The 21,097-nt window shown below is 36.7% G+C and overlaps 1 protein-coding gene across 2 annotated transcripts in view; it reads right to left on the bottom strand.

The window, feature by feature from the left end:
• Nucleotides 1-21,097, bottom strand: part of DNAJC1 (DnaJ heat shock protein family (Hsp40) member C1) — a 111,969-nt gene that overhangs the window by 70,605 nt on the left and 20,267 nt on the right. For both annotated transcript variants that reach the window (XM_034068214.1, XM_034068218.1), the window contains exon 2: nucleotides 650-751. In XM_034068214.1, the coding sequence (XP_033924105.1) occupies nucleotides 650-751 (102 nt within the window). The remainder of the gene's footprint in view (nucleotides 1-649; nucleotides 752-21,097) is intronic.

Genomic DNA, 21,097 nt, shown 5'->3' with positions numbered 1-21,097 from the left:
CAAAAGAAAGACCAACCTATTCAAACACAAATCAGATACACAAACAAGCAACTCCTGCAGAAGCCTTGTTTTTTTTTCCCTCCTTGCATCTGTCAAACTGAGTCTTGCACCAGTTACACCTTAAAAATAAAAGGTATAATTTGTTTAATCTGAAAGATGCTACTGAAATTAAGTAGCCTCTATTCAGTCATCAGAAGTGTATTTCTAAAGGTAGAACTGATTACAAGAGTCTCGTGGTTTCACTCTGTAAAGATTCAAAAGGCACATATTCAAAAACTAAAATGAATGTTTTCATTAATTATGCCCACATATGGCTTGCATTGAGAACTGATCAGATTTTCTCCCTGCTGCTTTTAAAAAAGCTATTTATAAACAGCCTTACATAAAGGGCTAAACATATTACCCTCCTAAGAGTACAAGTCTAAGTGTTATGTTCAAATTATGTTAATAATAGGTAAATACTAATTTAGGAGTTATTCGACAAGTTAATTCTGAAAAAGTGCACTTGTTTTTAATCAATACATCAGGAAAAATGTAATTCAATGTTCAGCTCAAAAGGTGTGTACCATTGTTCTTACTGAAACAAAACATTATAAAACATTCTGATTCTATTTTCCCTAAAAATGTTATTGCCACACATTGCACTTACTTGCCTAAACTGTGTCTCTGCATTTTCATCTTTATTCTTGTCTGGGTGCAAAACCAGTGAAAGCTTTCGATATGCCTTCCGAATGTCTGCAGACGAAGCATCCTGAAAAAGTAAAACAAAGCAAACGGTCAGAAACTAATTCTCGGAATTTAAGATGTGAAGACAGTCAACCAAGTGCAGGAACTAAGGCAACGCAATTTGAGACGTCTAACAACCAAACCATGCAACTAGCCTAGCCTAAATGACTGAATGAAACAGTCATTCAGTCCAATTCATCTTTCAACTTAACTTCCTTCATTACCATACATCCATTAGAGTGATATTTGCCAAAACTTCCAAGCACTTTCTTGCTCAAACACTAACCCGGGCACCTTCTATACCACTTGGAAGTTCAAATAAAACCTGAAAATTATTGCATCTGCATATCTTCAAGACAGACATCATTTCAGGAAATTATCATGCTCAATTTCCCAAACTCAGGACTTGCTCTGAACTCTTCCCTTATTAATATTTACATGTAATTCACCAGTAATAGGACTTCCATTCAACTTCAGCTTCACTGTGTCTGAAGAATTGTATTTTTGTAAAGTAGCTTCAAATTGCAGTCTTGAAGCTATACTACAGCACCCACATCAATCTTTATCTTAATCATTGTGAGAATTGCACACATTTGGAGAGAGAAAAAAATAAAACTCAGGTTATAAAATGCACCAGTGAGGTACCAACTTAGCTGCACAATGCACAGATTTCTGAATGAATGACTGCTATTTAGTACATGCTATAAAAATATCCAGAAATGGAAGATTTCAAGAGTTATATTACATAGTATATAGTGTTAAACTCAGCAGAAGAGACACAAAGCATCATATTTAAACAGAACTACTTGCATTCTGTTACTAACATCTCCAAGGCAACATTTTAGAAATCAACTCTTTATCTGACAATTTTTATTTCTTGATTTTGTATATATTATTCCCCAGTATATTCTCTCTCTCACAATTACAGTGTCAATAGGGAGTAAAAACCACCAAAACCCAGATCTGAATTAGCTGTGAGAGGAACAGAGCTGAAATAAGATAATAATTAATGCAATACTATAATTAGTCTGTCAGTCTTTTTATTACAAATCATTATTTTCATTTTAAAATTTTCAGTTTTATAACATGAGGCTATTATAATGCTGTATACAAGTTTGGGCCAGGAGTGAATATTAGAGAAAGACTGGAGGAGGGGAAGAGGAAGAGGATAAAGTGGGGGGGAGGGGGGGTGGGAGGAAGGAAAGGCAGAATTTTCTCAAATTCAGCTTTGAAATGATATTTTAAGTAAGCTGGTATTATCCCCGAATGCAAGACCAAAATTTCCATAGTCTCTTCTCTGCCAAAGGAGGAAGGTGCTTTTATTACTCGCAGGAAGATTTCTCCTGAAAAGACTGCATATGCATTTTTCATTTTTAAATTTTTAAAACAGCTACTTCTAAGGCCTGGGACACTGAAGCAAAATTCCTCTGGTTAAGTACCAGCTTGCTTCCAGCTTCATTGCTGCTAGGGAGCGGTTTCATACTGCCATTGTTTTATAGGTTTATTTTTAACTCTTGGTGAAGGGGAAGGAAGAGACAGTGACTAAGTATTTATTCTAAGCACAAGGAAACATTAAATTCTTGAGATGCAAACTTAATAGAATTGAATAAATGAGAAAATGCAAAGTAAATAATTTTTTTTTAAGTTAGAGATTGAGACCATCATAACCTCAAGAAATGTGTATAAATGTGTATAACCTCCAGACTGTCTTTAGGATAAAACACAGCTTATTCCTTCTCTACCACATATTTAGATGTGCACATTATTTATGGAACAGTCACAGTGAACAGTTAAAAACCTGACAAAAGCACATTAAAAGGTTGTCCCAGAGCATTCTTCCAATTACTTCAAACAACAAACAAGTAAAGCTATGCTGTTTTCAGTTGTATCCAAACAATTTAAACTTCAATTTTATTTGGGAGCAGCATAATTATTTGTGCTGAAGATCAGGACAAAAGGTTTTTTATCTGTATCATGCTTAAGCAAAGCAAGAGATCCCAATTCAACTCTGAAAGAATGAAGTTGCTTCAATATTTGTTGCTTCACCTTCAGAAGCTGAAACAAGAACTTATGAATTTACAAAAATAGATTGTTCCTCTTAGTTACCAGGAATAATTTAGAGATACTTTTGTTTCCCTCATCTACTAACCCTTCATAAACAATGTGGTCTTGTCTTCAAGACAAAGTATTTCAGCACTACTACTGCAAATAAAAATCAGGAAATAGTTTACTGGCCATGGTTTTAGCTAAACCATGAAAGCGATCTTTATGAACATATCAGCTAATTGTAATTGACCCCTAGAAGGTTGAAAAGGTGATGATAATAATACTGACAAGAAATTAAATATGGGATGTTGCTGGGAATGATTTAATTACAACTGGTCTACATAAATTTCTACAGCAACAGTAATTCTGCCTGCTAACCGATTTCTCCACAATACTGTCAAGGGCAACACAGGAAAATGTATGCTCCAAATATTTTGCTAATTAATGCTACCTACAGGTAATGTTGGGCATCTTCAGGCAAGGTTCCAGATCCTCTAGGAGTTGCCCTGAACAAAAGTGGGTTTTGAGAAAAGCCTCTCATGACTTGAGAACTTCCTAGCAGTGTGTGACCCTCCATAAGCTACAAAGAACGATTATTTTCAAACTAAGAAAGAAACACCTACCATACTTAAGTCAGCTGTTCTAACAGACTTTCAGTTATAGCTGACTTTGTTAGCAACCTTCAGAAACACTGCCATAAAGGCTGTACAACAAAACACTGAGTTAAGAGTCAGTGTTTTCTACAGACTAAAATATTACTTCACATATTAGGGCAGAAGTCCAAAGATTTGAGAGAGAAAGCCATGACCACATTAAGGTTTTCTGCATTTTGAAGAAAAAGCTCAGAAGACATGTTGGATGGCTTTGTTTACAGAAATCTTGATCTTAGTTACATTTAAGGAGGGAAAAATAAAATCTGTATAGGTGTATCAGTTAACAGCAGAAGCAGCAGGTAACCTTATAGCCAGCTAGTGCATTAAATGAGTTCTCCAACACTGTGCTTCAGGTTGGCAAATTTTACCACCAATTAAGGCAAATGAGCCTGTCACACTGTCTCCCTCATGTGGATACAAACATCAAAAGCATCACCTGCATTGATAATTTGCTCTTCAAAGCAATATTGTCCCATCATGCTTCAAAGATTGAACATCTCTTTGCACATCCATTTCCAGTTATCGGATCTTACAAGTTGAGAACTATTCTCACTGCAACAGCAGCACACACTTCCACATGCAGCATGCAAGTCCACTTTCATAGGAGAGACTGCTGTTCAGGAGGAAAAAAGGCAATAATGCATATTTTGAAACACGGAGCATAACGCAAACACATATTAAAAGATAATGCAAAATGAATGCTCTAAGCTAAAATAAAACCTGCCCAGCTGTCAGCTGCAAAGCTGGAAAAAATATAGACAACTCAATGGAGAAGAAGGTGTTCTGTACTAGATTTAGTTCTCAGAACTACCAAACTGCAAGACTCCATTTAGATAGGCCATAGTCTGGTCTCTTGTGCATGCAAATATGCCAAGTACTGATGAGGGAATTTCTTAATTGCTAACACTTTATTGAACAAGCAGAGTGTCCATGTGACTAGTTATATGACTTCTAGGTAGATTGATAGAAGTTCATCCTTTTACACTTTCTCACGTAATCCCTTATACTACAAACAAGTATTTTAGCACACAGACAAAATTACCAATTGAAGCAATCAACAGTGTATCAAGAGTTAAACACATTTCTTAAGGTATTCTGTTAGAATATTTAATTTTGTCTAAAAGGTAATAGACATCAGGTTCCCAGAGTGGAGGAGAGGAGGAAACTTTCTTATCACTATTTCTGTGTTAACTTTTGGCAACTTGTTCAATTCAGATATTGAAAAACACATTACTAAATTTTACTTTACTTGGCATCATTTTCATATGCTCTAGTATTGCCAAGAAATTTTTATCATTAGATGACAAATATACAAGGGGAAACAAAGAATATTTTCACAACACATATAAAAATAGATCACCTAACTAGGCATTTGTCCCATTTTTAAAATTCATTTCTTGCTGAAAATGTACGAAGATTCAAATCTGGTCTCCTCTTCTGTCTATACAAATTCAGACTCACACCTACAGAGTTCACTTCCACCTTTACAATAAACAGAACTGGCATATTACAGTACAAGCATATTACTCCACTACCTTCTATTCCTAATGTACCTATGATTACTAATGAAGCTAAAAAAAAAAAAAAGAAAAAAAAAGCCTCATTGTGGTCCCAAGACAATTCTTGGTGAACACATAACATATCAGATATTGCCATAGGCAAACAGTGATTAGGTCAAGGGGAAAAAAAATAATCAATGTCTACATAGTTTTCACTTACCAACATACACAATTCAAAACCCAAATTGTTCCCTCGAGTGCAATGCAGTTATACAACAAGACTTAGTTACTTACAATTTAGCAACTGCTTCTAACACAGTAAATGTGCTTGATTCATCCTGGGTTTTAAATATGCCTGCTGATGTCTTCAAATAGGTGGCATGTATCTTTATTAGCAATATATCTTTATTAGCAATGGGAAGGCATGTGGTCCAGAGGACCACGTATGAAGACAGAAATCACATTTCTATTCACCTGCAGTTTGGCCAATCACTTGTTAATGGATGAAAAGAGAATGACATCAGTATGTCTATTTCATGGTAGTGCAGATGTGTAACTGTGCAGAATTTTCCACAGTGCGTGTTACTGAAGCTATACAGCAACCAAAAGTGACAACTGCATAGAGCACCAGATGACTGTATTTCAAGTGTGAAGCTTATACCTGTAAATAACCTCAGCACAAGCAGGCCTTCATGAGGCCTTTTTCAGCCTTCCAAAATTATAAATCAAACTTATATAACTCTTGTGGGGATATTATTCAAGAGCAATTAAAAAGGAATATGCTTTCCCCAACAAAATATTCCATTCAGAATATTTGTGTAGAATAAGGGGTATAAATCACTATTTTCCTTTTGGTAACCAGCAGGTATACAAGTTAAAATAGAATAGTACAGGAAAAAGAAAAGCAAACTTTGTAAATTCACAAGCATGTATTTTTCCTTCCATGATTTGAAGCTGCAGGATGCACAGGCTATCCTGCACAAAGACACAACAGAAGCAGGGACAAATAACTGGACAGAAGCTACAGATATCTATCAAACATTGTGTCAACATTGCTGCATTATAGTTGGTTACTTTCTTGTGAAGTCCACAAAAAACTGATATCCATAACCAAACAAACACAACCGTAGGCCACTAATTAAATATCCACAGCCCTCATTCCTTGAGCAACATCAAGGAACACAGTATGATCCCCTGTTTAAGTGTCTCATTCTCTCAAGTGGTCAGAATAGAACCACTGCTGTTCCACAACCCTTCCCTAGGTAATTCTTATGGCAGAAACAATACCACTGTGACACTTTTTCCAGCCTGATTCTCATCTCCACTTTGTTTCACACAGACTGACACATACCTCTTCAACCTGCTGGAAGGCCATTCTGACTGGAAATTTACTACCAGAAATGTACAAGTCATTGGTTTGCCTTAGCTCTAGACTTTTTTCCTTTCCTCCTTTTTTAAAAAAGACAAAGACAAAAAACCAAAAAAAAGAAAAAACAAAAAAAAATCCCAAACTTTAAAAAAAAGTCAATGAGACTTTAAGAAGCAAACAATAAAATTCCCATGATCAGCACCAACGGCCTTAAATATCACAATACAGATGACCTGTGCCCAACCACAAGCATCCTCATTTCCTCAAACAGCTTTTTGGGAAGTAACTTCCCTCTAAAAAGAGAAGGAAAAAAACAAAAAAAAAAAAAAAATCATCACACCTGTTACCCATGCTGTTTCTACACACAGAAACTACTCAGTAGCACCAGAATGAAAAGCAACAGCCACATAAAGCAGACATACCTATATCTAACATGGCTGCTCCTGTAACAGCAGCAACACAGGACTAGGAAATAAAGGAATCTTCATCCATATCAAGCTTGATTAAAATACCATTCCCATATTTGCTTCACATCCATCCACTGCAACCTGGTCCTAATTTAAGGTCCCATGACCAAGTTAGCTCCAAGAAGAACACCTGAGTTTGCCAACTTTGCACTTGGAAAAACATGTATAAGGGATACAAGAGTCTTGTAGAAAATTCCAGAGATGGGAAGGACCTGCTAGCAGTTTTCAAGAACATAACTATAGCAAAGAAAAGCGTCTCCCAAAAGATCAAGCATTGCCTCTGAACTTTCACAGTTAACAGATACCAGCTGAGTTTTGGCTTACATTTCTTGTTGCACATCCTTTGTTTAATTCAGCCTTTTTTATATAACTTCTTTCTAAGATGCTCATCTTTTTCAAGAATGTAAATTCAGTTAAACTCAAGTTTGCTGCTTCTCTACAGATGAATGCTCCGAGTATACGCAGGCAGAAGAGATCTGCTCCAAACCAAGCCATGTATCACACAACATTCCATTGATTTAAACTGAATAACAGCACAGCAGGGAAATACATAGGAACTAAAAAATAATGCTTAAAAGGTGTTTTAACGCTTTCTTATGTTGCTAAGTTTTAAAGCAATTCATGAAATGAAAATGAATACAAACCAGCACAATGTATTCCTGTGAGCTTCTGATAACTGGCACAATCCCTTCACTGGCATGTTTGTTTCCAGGGGAGTGTGTCAAATGAAAGAAGACTCTGTTTTCAGCCTGGCGTGCCAAATGAATGAAAATTCTGCTGCCTCATGCTTGAGAAACCAAAAAAAGTGATCTCCTCAGCACATGTGCTCAATTATATGGGTTTAGGTTTTCTTGACCAATTTGAACAACAGTATTTATATGTAATTTTTTTCTTCTGCTGAAACTACTTTAGCCTTTTACCTTTTTTACTTAGATTTTCAGAAACTGATTATGCAGGAAAAATTGGATTGCCCAAGAGAACACTGTCATGTATAACCGTAAGTTATGTTTTAACGTAAGCTTTGTCTCTGAGATGCAGAGAATACTCATCAACTCTCAACATTTTTAGAACTGTTCTTCAAATTCAAAATGGACAAAAGCTATCAAACAACAACAGAAGACATTATTCAATACCACAATAGCTAATTTGAAATCCTCCTACTGTTATAGTTAATGTCCATTTAGGTTTTCATTCTGGTAGGTCAAAAGAAAGGAACAAGTCGCTATCCTTTATTTATTTCACACGTTTCTCCAGGAACACTAGGATATACATTTTAACTCAATTTTATAAATTACCTTTACTGGTTACATATTTATATGATAGGTCTTATATAATTTTTAAACTACAGATAGTTGTGTGTATTTATGTATACCTGTGTGTATTCTCTTACAGGGTAAATTACACTGTTCCTAGGGAGTTCTCCTTAAAATCTGCCTATCGTATCAGATTTACAGTGTACAGCTCTCTGGTAAAAATATTCCCTATAAAATTCCTGATCCTTCAACTAACTTGCTACAAAGACAGACCACTACTTTTACTGTCCAGGCTGGCAGGGAAAACAAAATGGGATCATAGAATAGCTAGGGCTGGAAGGGACCTTAAAGATCATCTAGTTCCAACCCCCCTGCTATGGACAGTGACACCTCACACTAGACCATGCTGTCCAGAGCTCTGTCCAGCCCTGAACATTTCCAGGGATGGAGCAATCACAACTTCTCTGAGCAACCTGTTCCAGTGCCTCACAACCCTCACAGTGAAGAATTTTTTCCTAATGTCTAACCTGCAGTGCCCAAATCTTGCTCAGTGCACTTGCTCCTAGATAGTACAGGCCCTTGAGCCACAAGAGAGGTGGCACTGTACCCAAGGACAGCTGAATGTCGTCGACACCACTGTGGAGAATCTGTACAAGGTGGCAAAGATTTTGGGTTGTTTGATCTGACAAGTTCCAACCAACCATTCCTACAATGTAATGCCCCAAATATGCTGCCATTTGTTTATATAGCTCTCTTGCTACATTTCAGCTTTCATACTGTCATGGTTTAAGCCCAGGCAGTAAATCAGAACCAGGCAATCTACTCCCCCCCCTCCTCTTTCTTCCCCCAGCTCCCAGAGGGATGGGAAGGAGAATTGAAAGAATGTAACTCCCACGGGTTCAGATAAGAACAGTTTAGTAACTAAAGCATAACACAAATCACTGCTGCTACCACCAATAATAAAAAATGATAAAGGACATAACAAGGGAAGAGAATACAATACCACCCATCGACACCCAGCCTGACCGAGCAATGAACTAGCCCTTCTGGGTAACTCTCAGTTATATCCTGGACATGATGTGCTGTGGTATGGAATACCTCTTTGGCTAGTTTGGGTCAGGTGTCCTGTCCCTGCTTCCTCCCGGGCTCCCCTCCTCCCTGGCACACCATGAGAGTCAGAAAGTCCTTGGTCAGACTAAACATTACTGAGCAGCAACTAAAAACATTGGTGTTACCAGCGCTGTTCCCAGGCTGAAAGTCAAAAACACAGCGGTGCACCAGCTACTAAAAAGGACAAAAAATGACTGTTACTGCTGAACCCAGGACACATACATTTCCAGCTTCTTTACAGAAGGCAGGGAATTAGAGGAAATTAGAGAATCAGCAAGGCTGCATCCATAAAAGGCCTCTACCTCCTCCTTTTGCTTATCCTGTTCTCATCATACCCTTCCACCAGAACTGACATGACTGACCCATACAGTCCTACATAACTAACCTGTCTTTTCACATACAACTGTTTCACAGATCTCAATTTAAGTATAAATTTTAGAGGGAGATTACTAATGACCACAGATTTTGGTCAAAGCAAACCAAAGATCAAAACAAACAGAACAAATAACCCCCCTGCAAATGCTTTAGTCACATGAAGTGCTGCTGTCACTTTTGTGACTACATCTTTAATTTATTTGTGAGCTCTAAAACTTCTTATATTTTTAGAAAGGTGTTTATTGTCATCGTTTCTGACATCCACAAAATGAGGAAGGAGCATACAAGAGGCAAGATATAAGATGTATGGCTGAAAAGAAACTATTATAAAGCCATACAGGAAGCCAGCAGAGAACAACTCTCTCCAATAGTTTTCAAAAACCCACCCATTAACTTCTGCATCAACACAACATTTACATAGTGAATAACCCCCCAGGCATTACCTTTCAGAATAAACATTAAGTATTTATTAGCCACTTCCTCAACCCTATCAGCAGTGAAGGACAGCAATTTATGGGCCCATACACCCACACACGTCCATCACACACACACAGATGCAGATATAAAAATACATATAAATAAGTGTACCCCCCAGCAGTCCTGAATGCTTACAACAATGCTCTGATCTGTATTTGTAATTGTTGCTCAACTTCACAAAATATTTAAGAACACAGTTAAATAAAAGCTATTGTATAAACTTGGAAAGAAAGCAGTTATTTTCATATCTTAAGTAACATATTTCATGTACAACAGATGACAAAAACATGGGTATGGTGAAACTTCTCTTGCAGGTGCAAAACAAACCAGAAAGAAAATAAATCACCCCTTGAATAGATTAAAGGATCTGTCAAAAATGAAAACATGCATCAAACAGGATCTTATGAGGTCTGCCCCAGATGCACTGATACACAGTATTCTAACCAGGAAGTTGAATTACAGAATCACTATTACACTGGTAGTTAAACTAACCTGGGAAAACCTACAAAGATGCTGTCAAAGAGAATTAGAATTTTGAAAGATCTGGACAAATTGGAGAATTGTTCTAAAAAAATACGACATTATTTCCTAAGTGGAAGACTAATGGTGTACATCTGGACAGAATTCATCAACTACACAAACATAGGATAGAAAAAAGCAGTTATGCAGAAATGATCAGTGAATCACAAGCTGAGCACGAGTCAGTGGCATGATGCCTTTCTGTGTAGCACAGCCCGAGACACGAGCAGTGTGGCAGGGAGCAACCATTCCATTTCACACAGCAATTGTAAGACCTCAGCAGATTGCTGCCTCCAGTTCAAACAATGCCATTAAAGAAAGCTATAAGCCTGTTCAGAAGATAAGGAAAAAAAACCTGAATAATAAGAGGTCTAGGAGACAAAAATAGTGACTTGTTCAGAAAAACTGAAAAAAATAAGAGCGGCTTAAGCCTAAAGGAAAGGCAGCTGACACGAGGAAATAACATCTTCAAATACATTAAAGGTAGCTGGAAAGAAAAATGGAATAATTGCCTGGTCTGATCTATCAGGTCTAAGCAGTAGCAGTCAGATAACAGCACAGGGAGATTCAAGTTAGGTACCAGGAAAACTTCCTAGAAGCATCGCTAGGGTATCACTGGAACAGACTGCTGTCTCCTTTACAAGCAGGTCTTGCATGCATTTATCAGGCGTGACTTAAATTTCACTGGTTCTGTCACAGCAGGGTATAGCACGTCACCAGCAGCCCAATACTTTAGAATTTAAATACCCCTTTGATGATCTATTTAATAATAACTCCGAAAATATTCCAACTGGATTTACTTTATCTGTTTCTGCAGTATTAAAGGTCCTGGCTGAAAGACAGTATTCTTGTCACACTGAAGATGACAGATGCTCATGCCAGAGGAGAAAATGAGATTTTCACAAAACCTAAAAGAGCTTCAGAAGGAGTGGCAAGTATCAAGGGGTGGCAGGAAACACTTCTTTGCTATGAAGTCCCATGGGGCCCTGCTCCATGACTTGGTCTGCAAAGCATTAGGTTTATTTTTCCTGTTACAGAACAGTTACTCTGAACTACTAAGAAAGTCATCCTGTAGGAGACAATCACTAGTAAGTCATACACAATCTGCGTTTAGAATACCTTCTCCATCTGTTATCAGCATTAGCCTTAAAAGATAGCACGGAACAGGGACAGGTATGATCAGCACAGTTCCTTAAGAATGTCAGAGGAAAACAAGGGCTAAACAGAAGACAAAAAGCAAAGGGGGATTTCTACAACTAGATTTTTTTTAATTTGGGCATTCCTTTTAAAATGCCCCATATTTTGTTTATTATATATACTCAAGTCCTGCAACAAAAACACCTAGATGAGGATATGGTAAAGCCGCTGTAGTGAACAATATCCAGCTACAGCAGTAATAATTTCTTCCTATATGCAGAAATATGCAGAAAGCAGAAACACCTCTCTAAAAATCATACATTTATTGTATGTCTACAATATATTTATATATTTATTTAATGTATTTCATATTTGCTTCCATGCTCCTTCTCCTGTTGTTACCCTAGCTTCTGTACCATACCATGATATTTCTGAAGGACTCATTTCATAGAAGCAATGTTATTTTTCTTGATTTACAGACCCTAAAAATAGCCCTGTCCACTGAACTTGAGCTTTGAGATCTGGGTGTTCCTGAGCCTGCAGTCTTTCATATGCTTGTTTGTCCTTCTAGAGCCTGGAAAAAGACACGAAGCATTTACCAAAATCAGTAGGGCTTTCATCTTGCTGCTAAAAAATTCACATCGTTGGATTTGGATAAATCTACTCTTCTCCAGAAAGTAATAGTAGGTAAATGAAACACATGAAAAAGATCTCATGCGTGAGGTGGTTGTTTTCCATGAACAAAATCATACTAGGGAACATTATTCTCCTCCTCCCTCAAGGAGAAATTGTTCCATAATTTTTTTTGGCATATAGAACAGAAAATGTCCACAAATCTTGAGATCTTAAAAAATAAAAAAAAAAATAAAAATGTAGCAGCAATTAAGGGAGAATGGAGGATTTTTTTTTTTACGTCAAACCTAACTGATCAGAAGTGGCCAAATGCTGCGTATTTTTAATCACAAATGCTTCATTACAGACTATGTTAAAGTAACTTTAAGATTCTAAAGGAGACTAATACCACTGAAACCCCTAAAATACATTTACAAACCTGTATTAATTTATTAAAAATATATTTCTATGTTTTTCTAAATGCACTGCTTTAAATAGCTACGTTTATAAAGAACTACCAGCAGCATTTATCAAATTCTTTCCTTCCTTATTTAGAATGCTTTCTACTGAACTAGTTAGGATTTAGCCCTACCCGTCATGTAGGAGAGTCACATAATGATCCCTTTATACTCATTAACTACCATTTTAATGAGCTATTACTACCTCGGGACTCAGAAGACCTCAGGGAGGTTGTAACATGCCACTACCTATATAGTAATTCACTGCTGAGTTAGTACATAGCCTCCTTGAAAGAATATAGGAATGCCCTCTATCACTCTCTGTAGTACAGATGCCAGCATCAGCAAAATTTCTGTGTGAAAGACACATCCCAACCTAAAAGTTAACAAACACCTCAGTTAAACTCCAGTAAGCTTAACATATTATCTATTGCTGTGGCACACCACTCTGCTAAAAGTTACCACACTCCTAACAAAATGAAAGCATGAGCATTGTCTGATCACCTTGACTCACAGCTGGGTGGCAGAAAACACGGTAAACCTGGTAAAGGGCCAGGGCATGAGATAGGGGACACTAACATCCCAAAAGACTATTCAGAAACATTCCAGAGTCTATCTGAGCCATAAATTAGCCAGCTGGTATTCAGAGGTATCTGGATAGAGAAATCAAGTTTAGCATTAGGAACCATCAAATAAATTTGCACAGGAACTTTATTTATAAGCACCTGAAACCTAAATAAAATTAAATTTTAAAAATAATCCCATATTTTAAAAGCCACATGTATGCAAGGACCTGTGACAGAGCTGACTTGGAGACAGCCCTTACTATTAACCAGCAATTTTGTATGGAAAACTGGTATTGTGGCCACTAAAAATGCTTATCTGACATTATTTCTAGTGAGAATGAGCCAAATAATCCTTAAGGAAGATAATTACCTCTCAAGATTTATGGCAGCTGTGGGCAGATACTGTTACACACAGTGGCACACTGTTCCCTGAACTGCCCTCTGTGTTTTTCAAATCAAAATGTTTGAACTGAACCACAAAGGCCCAAGCGAGAGGCAGAAAGATCATTCCCCTGCTTTTCACACAGCCATTCCCTGCAAGCAGTTACTGCTCTTCTCTACCAGTACTACCTTAGAGGCAAGGTTTGTATCAGGGAAGGAGGGGAGCAATTCATACTGATCCATCAACGGCTTCCCTCTTGGCCTGCAAGAGCTGGAGGAGGGGCAGAAGATGCTGACTGCCCAAACTGCAAGACCCTCACAATGGGGCATTCCCCTACAGAAGCAGCCAAGGGAACAGGCACATGCCAAGCTTCTGCTCTCATAGCGTATCTACAGCAAGGCTGCAGCTGAACCAGATACTCTGAAAGCTCAGACAAGTCTAGAAGAGACAGAGGGCAGATCTGCACAAGGAGGAAAGGTTGAGAAGATGAGTGTTAAGTAAACAGTTCTCCAGATCAACTTCAAGCATTCTTCAGTTCGGTGAGTGCAACACCCAACCACCTCATCACTACAAAAGGCAGTGGGTATCAAACATGTGTATGTGCCTGCTTCTCTCCTTATGCAGACATAAGAACTATTCAGCAAAAACAAGCCTTTTATTGCTGGGAAGCTAAACAGTGTCATCATCAGAGGGCTGAGGGAGGCAAAATAATAGCTCTCACCCAGTGTTCCCTCTGAAGTCACAAGTGAAACAGATTGGGAAATCCTCCCTACTCTTGACAGAAAAGTAAGTAAAGGGGCAAATATAAGCTCAGTTTTTCAGCCACTGATGTGAAGTCAGCAGTTGTATGGAGCACACTTGCCTCCCACCATCTTTTATCCACCCACCATCACAAGCAGAAAAAACAGGTAAGTTTTCTTCTGATCACCTGTGTTTTAAGGATTGCTCCTCAGACTGGATACAGTACAGAGAGCAATAGCCAACTGCAAGAACTACAAAGTTGGGTGAACAGAGCTGGTAGCAAGACAAAACTGCAAAAAGGGGAAAAGACTAAAATAAAAAGGGAAAGCATGCCTTTTTCTGTGCCTGTGAAAATGAAGAATCAGCAGTTGAGCGAGCAGCAATAAAAACTTGGAACAGGTTACATCCCATTAACTATGCTACCAGGAATCTGTCTCAGCCAACTGCCTGCAGAAGATAGTGCCTATTACCCATTCATTTACTTGCCTCTCAACATGAGATTACAGGATTATCAGCATCAAAGATAACAGTGAAAGTTGGAAGATAAAACTGCTGTCCTACTGCCTCAAATAGAAACACTGACAAATGTAAAGTATTTCAAATGCAAAAGCTACAGGAAAAGTACTGTGATTGCAGGACTTAAATGAAGCAATGACAAATCCTTACGTGGGTTCTTCCCCAGGTTTTCAAGTTAGAAAGTCAACACTATATAAATAAAGATAATGGACAACCAAGAATGTATTTAGAAAGTAACTTTTGACACAGATGGAGAGGGACAGACTGAAACTTTAAGTCTGCAAGCTACCACATGGAAAAAAGCTTTGTTACTTACAATCCTGAAAGTATCAATAGTAGGCCAAAGCTCCACTTCACTGTCTCATAAGCCCAGCCATGGAATCAATGCCAAGAAATGAAGGATTCCATCAAATATAATTTCTTCCTTTCATAACTTGTCTTTTTTCGTAAGGAAAAAAAAAAACAAAACAAAAACAAAGCCAAAACAAACCAAAAATCCTGGCAGAAATATTGCAAAATTATTTCTGAAAAAATCTGTCACAGTTTAACACAACTGGACAAAACAACAGAAATATTTACTGCAGGGTGAAGCAGGAAGAAGGGGACTAAAATTAGTCTGTCTCCTAGTCTAGCTCCTCTCTTCCAATTAGTTCCACACAGACCCTGAGCCAACTTCAGGCAGATGCCAGCAGTGGAAGCTGTATACCCTGTGGCAATGTCGACAAAGAGCACACTGTTGGCAAACAGACCAAAAGGATGAAAAAATTTTTGTTGAGTTCTAGTTTGTTCTTTGAACCAAGAAAAAGGATGGTACCATTTTTTTATTTTGCTTTTCTTTTTTGAGTGGCAAGAGGAGCTATTATTAATAATGAGATTGTTAAAAAGGTAAGACTTGAGTTTAAACAAAACATAAACTTACAGTTCAAAAATTGAATGTGATAAATGTGATGAAGAGGATACATGCTACAGACAATAATGAGTATTCTGAACAGGTAAGGGAGATTTGGGAAGAACTCCATGGTTCCCTGAAAAGGACCTACAATCTGTCACCGTTACTCCTGCCACTCTGTATGCAACGTACAGGAGATGACTGCATACCCAGTGAACAGCTATTCACTATTTTTCTCCACACATTTGTTCATGTGTGGCCTCATCTGCTCTTAGCTACATGCTGTTCAAGCATGTTTGGAAGCTGTGGTTATTTTTTTTGAAGGCCATCACAACGGTATCATACTTCGTAAATAATATTATTCACCACTAATATCTTAAGAGACGAGCATGCATTACTTTCCCTTTTTTATAGATTACAAAATGAGGCACAGATTAATGCAGAATCTTCAGCAATCTCAGGTGCTAATTTTATCTCAGATATGATTTTTCCAAGTGCTCAGTATCAAACAACATTCCATACATTCACAGCACAGACAGTAATCGTCTTCAGCTGCAGCTGCAAACCCTCAGCATTTCTGCATATAAGCCCCTAGTATCTCAAATTATGCAACCAGAATTGCAGAGCACTCAAATCAATTAGTCACCACTTGGGAAAAGTTTCGTTTAAACGACTTGCCTAGCATCACATAGGAATTCTGTGGCAGAGACAGGAACAGAATCCAATCCTCAAGGGCACTTTTCGTCTAACTGGCTTACCCATGAAACCATTTCCCCCCCTCCCCGTGATCTTCTCCCCCACTCTCTACATACCCTCAACATCTACAGGTTAAACAGTTTTTACAGACAACAGTCTCTTTCAATACATAAGCCTGAAGCTGCACTGGGGCCAGATCTCTCCCCGAGCCTGAATAAGTAAAGACCCTGTAGAATATAATGTAGTGAATTAAAAATCATCACAATGAACAAGCACAAAGAAACCAAATTAAGATTTGAGACATTCTGAAAACTGACATTCCCTAATTTTACAGTATGCAGCCCTGGAAATTTGTCACTAGTTTTTAAAAGCAATATTAATGTACATAGCTGTTGTACAAAAAGAGAAACAAGTAGATTCAAAAAGAAGAAAAATATTTGCATAAGCAATGCAGACCTGCTTTATAATACAAACTTACAAGCAGTGCTTTCCCCCACACCCTTCAAATAAACCCAGCTCTCTGAAGAATCATTTTGATTCTAACAGGCTCCACTAAATTGCAGAATGATCTGGCTAGTTATCAGCTTGCTTATTTCAAACTACAAATCTTAACACAAATATAATATAAAATGGATTAGTCCTTAAAACAATTAAAGTGTATTGTTTCTGAGAGATGTGCAGTAACAGACGGGTATCTGCAGAGAACAAAAAACCAGCATATGCTGTATCATTTTAGAAGGGCAGGGAGAAAACAGTAAACCAAGTGCATCAGTTAGGAAGGGGAACAAGATTGCACATATTACAAGCAGATGAGCCCAGGTGTAGATGGACAGTTCTGAAACACACAGTGTCCAGGCAACTAATGATTCTCTTACAGGAAAGTGTACGTTTTGTCTCAAAAGACCCACAGGTATTTAGCAAGGACTTTCTGCAAGGCATATGTATTTTTATCACCCCAGACAAAGCAGCTCAAGACCCAGCACTTTGCAAAATCTCTGCAGTGTAATGAAAGTAATGAGATTCTAAAAATAATGGCAGCCACATGAAAAACTGGCTGAGGGGTTTAATTACTAATTCTGTTATGGTACAACAAAGTTCTTCCTTAATAATTCAGTAGAACTTCTCTACACAAGGGTACTCGAAAAGCATAAATGGAGATACCTACTTTCCAGACCACAAACAACTGCAACCATTTTCAATCCACATTAGTTGGAATCTTGCTGAAATATAACTTGTGAGGTATATTTTCAGAAATTATAAATAATACAGAAGTGCTTTGGTTTTGTGAATGCCATTGTCAGCATGTATTAATACAAGACATACTTGAAATATTCTCGTATCATCTCCGTCTCATTCTATCACCACATCTCATGTCAAACACTTGACTAAGAATTAAAAAACCTTAGAATCCTGGAAGACAAATTCCATCAAACTGAATAAACATGAATAATCCAAGTAATTCCTTAAAAAAAAAAAAGAACAAGAATCTAGGTATTTGTAGTCATATTTCTGAAACAATACTTCATGTATATTTGATGTAGTTTTTCTGCACTATGTAAGAATAAATTAAAATATTGAAATATACTATTCCCACATAAGGCAATCAAAATTTGCATGCAATTAACACAACATTGTTTTAAAGATGAAAATTCCAACTGTGCAAGTTTACAGGAATCCTGGCACTCATGAATGCATTTACATGGGAGTCAAATACAACTGCTGCCTAAACACTGGTAGAATTATGCTCCCAAATAAACTGACAGGCATGCTAAGCTTTTATTCAATAATATTTATAGATCTAGAGTCAGACTTAAATATCCATGAACTGAAAAATTACAGGCACCTTTACAAGCAAGACAACTTTACATATGGAGAACTGTTCATCTTACCCAAGAAAACCTTTCTGTTTATATTGATCCAGAGTTGCATGAAAGAGCCTTATTTATAAAGAATTTTTAGCATAGCAAGCATTCCTTGAAAAACTGAAATGAGGAAAATTTCCATCATCTTCACTTAGATGGACTTTACACACAACACATAAGTTATTACATTAAAAAAGTACACATACAGGTTATATTTTTTCGCCTAAAAAAAAAAAAATCATCTCTTTTCAACCAATAATGTTTGACAAGACCAAGGGAGGATGGGGGGGAGAAAAGCAACTCTCAAAAATGAGGAAGCAACAAAAGAAAATTGGAATACGGTCCACCAAGATACAACTATAATTATTCTCTATATTTCTATACCAACATTTGTGCAAAAAGCGAAAAAAAAATAAAGACAAGTCAAGGATATTTGTTCTATTAATGGCTGTTACTAATAGGAGGCACAAATAAAACCAGACACAAGAAGTAAAAAAGCTTTAATGATAAAACAAGAATAAAGGAATTCTGATTTTTTTCTTTTTTTATTGAATGAGTTTCCAAAAATCTTTAATTAGGTCTGAAATTTAGGTATCGAATAAGGGCACACAAACAAAAAACTTGCTGCTCGCTGCATTAATGAGTGGCAGGCACAATGAAATTCAATTCTGAAAGGCTCTCTTATGGCAAAATAAAACAAAAACATTAAGAGGTAATCCTATGAGCAACCTTAAATTCTTCATATTTATTCTGCTCTCATTGAACACAACAAGAAACACAAATCATTAGTTTTATATGATCAGTTTTATCAGCTTTTTTTTCCCTATGTTTCTATGATTCTAATAAAGTAAAATAAATTGTTTATAAGATCTCTCCAGACAAGGGAAACTTCTGATTATTTTCATGAATTCAGTAATTTTAAATAGTGAATCTCTTTCATCATTATTAAAAATAAGCTAAGACAAAAATGAACTCCACAACAATATGACGTCTTCAGTTATGGTATGGTATTTTTACTTTTAAATGACAAAGTTAAGTATTACTTACAGAATTTGTTGTTCAAAGTACACACCAGCAGTGAATCCAGGAATATTCAAATAATTTTAGTCCATATATTGGTTGCTAATTTGTGCTGTTTCATGCCTTTCCCATAAATTCACTTGTTCCTTCAACCCAAACAGGAAGTAACTATTTGAGATTTGCCCGGCAGTCAAGGATAAATAAAATACCATCAACATCTTTTTTAATGCCACCAAAGAACCTCAAATTTTTAATGACAAACTTAATATAAAGATATAACTAAAAGACAATCTCAGGCAAAAATGACCCCAAGTGTTAGCTCAGTGAAAGAAAAAAGCCAAAGGATTTTTAAAAGATCAATATGAATTTGCCAGAATTAACAGAGCTGAAACCTAGAAATTGAGACCTTTACTATTATCTGCAATTCTTACCAGATAAGGAGAAATAAAAATAACACATTGCTTCTGCAGAATTACTACTGCTGCACTGATTAATATTAAGGAACTATCTGCAACAAACTAGTTGCCCTCCAGGAAGTGCAAAAGTTGCATTAAACACACAGCCTTTCCTCCCCTTTTGTAAAAAGTTTTTCCTTTAATAAAAGATTTAACAATTGTGTGCAGTCATATAACATAAATCCCAGAATGAATGACCTGCCCATCAGCCAAATATGTTTATACCGCAGATGAAAAAAAACAAAAAAAAACAACCAAACCAAATTTTTTTTTAAAGTTACATTTGCTAAAATTCTTGACAATCACCTAGAAGAATAAAATGTATTTTGCACAAACATATGGTTTCTTCCTATATCTGATTTTTGGCTATTATGCTGATCAAGCCTGACAAGCAGACAGAGCAAGATTAATGCTAACTTCCTAAAACAAATTGATTTCATGTTCCAAACACTGTGATAATTTTCCTTGTATCTTTCAGATTTCAAATTTCCCTAAACTGAATAGTAGCAGCTGGAAAAGCTTGCACTAGGTTCTCTTAAAATTGTATTGCACCGCAGTAGCTAAGATTTTCCACTGACATTATGTAGCCAACACATATCACACAATGAAGTAAAATTTCACAGTTTTCTAACAAATCTTACTCAAAACAGCATTGACAAGAAACTCATTTCAATACTGCTTCATGCAACATGATGAACTAATGCCAGAGATGAAGAAACACCAAGATCTCACCAGGGCATTTCCAGCAAATGAGTCTCCACTGGCTGAAACAATCATTCTAAATACTGCATTATCTTCAACTCTGTCCTCTAACCCTTTCTTTTTAACACTAGAAAGAATATGTATTTGGTACTTATTAGGCAAAAATTTGGTTCATCTTATCAAGTAAGTATGCTCTGGCTACCATTATATTAAACCAGCAACAGCAATCCATCAAGTAGATTAACAGATGCCACCTAAGACTAGAAATAATGCACTTAAATGCTTTTTAAAAATAAGAATGTTTTTTAACAACAAGAACTGCATCTGAAACCAAAGTAAATATTTGATAACTCCAGCAGATTTTTCCCTGATTTTCAACTCTGAGTTCATGTAGTACTGCCTCTTACAGAACTAGAACAATGCTGCTAATTATTAAGATATTTAATAATTATGCTTTGTTGATATTTTCTAAAATTAGTAACAGGCTGTACATTCACAAAACTTAATAATCCAAATTCTTTTTTGGTATTCATTCAAAAATACAGCTTCAAAATATTAACTATGTGT

Source organism: Melopsittacus undulatus, chromosome 1 (assembly GCF_012275295.1).
Source record: "Melopsittacus undulatus isolate bMelUnd1 chromosome 1, bMelUnd1.mat.Z, whole genome shotgun sequence".
Classification (NCBI taxonomy): Eukaryota; Metazoa; Chordata; class Aves; order Psittaciformes; family Psittaculidae; genus Melopsittacus; species Melopsittacus undulatus.
Note: the sequence above shows the minus strand (reverse complement) of the source record. Positions and strands in the feature narration are given on the sequence as shown.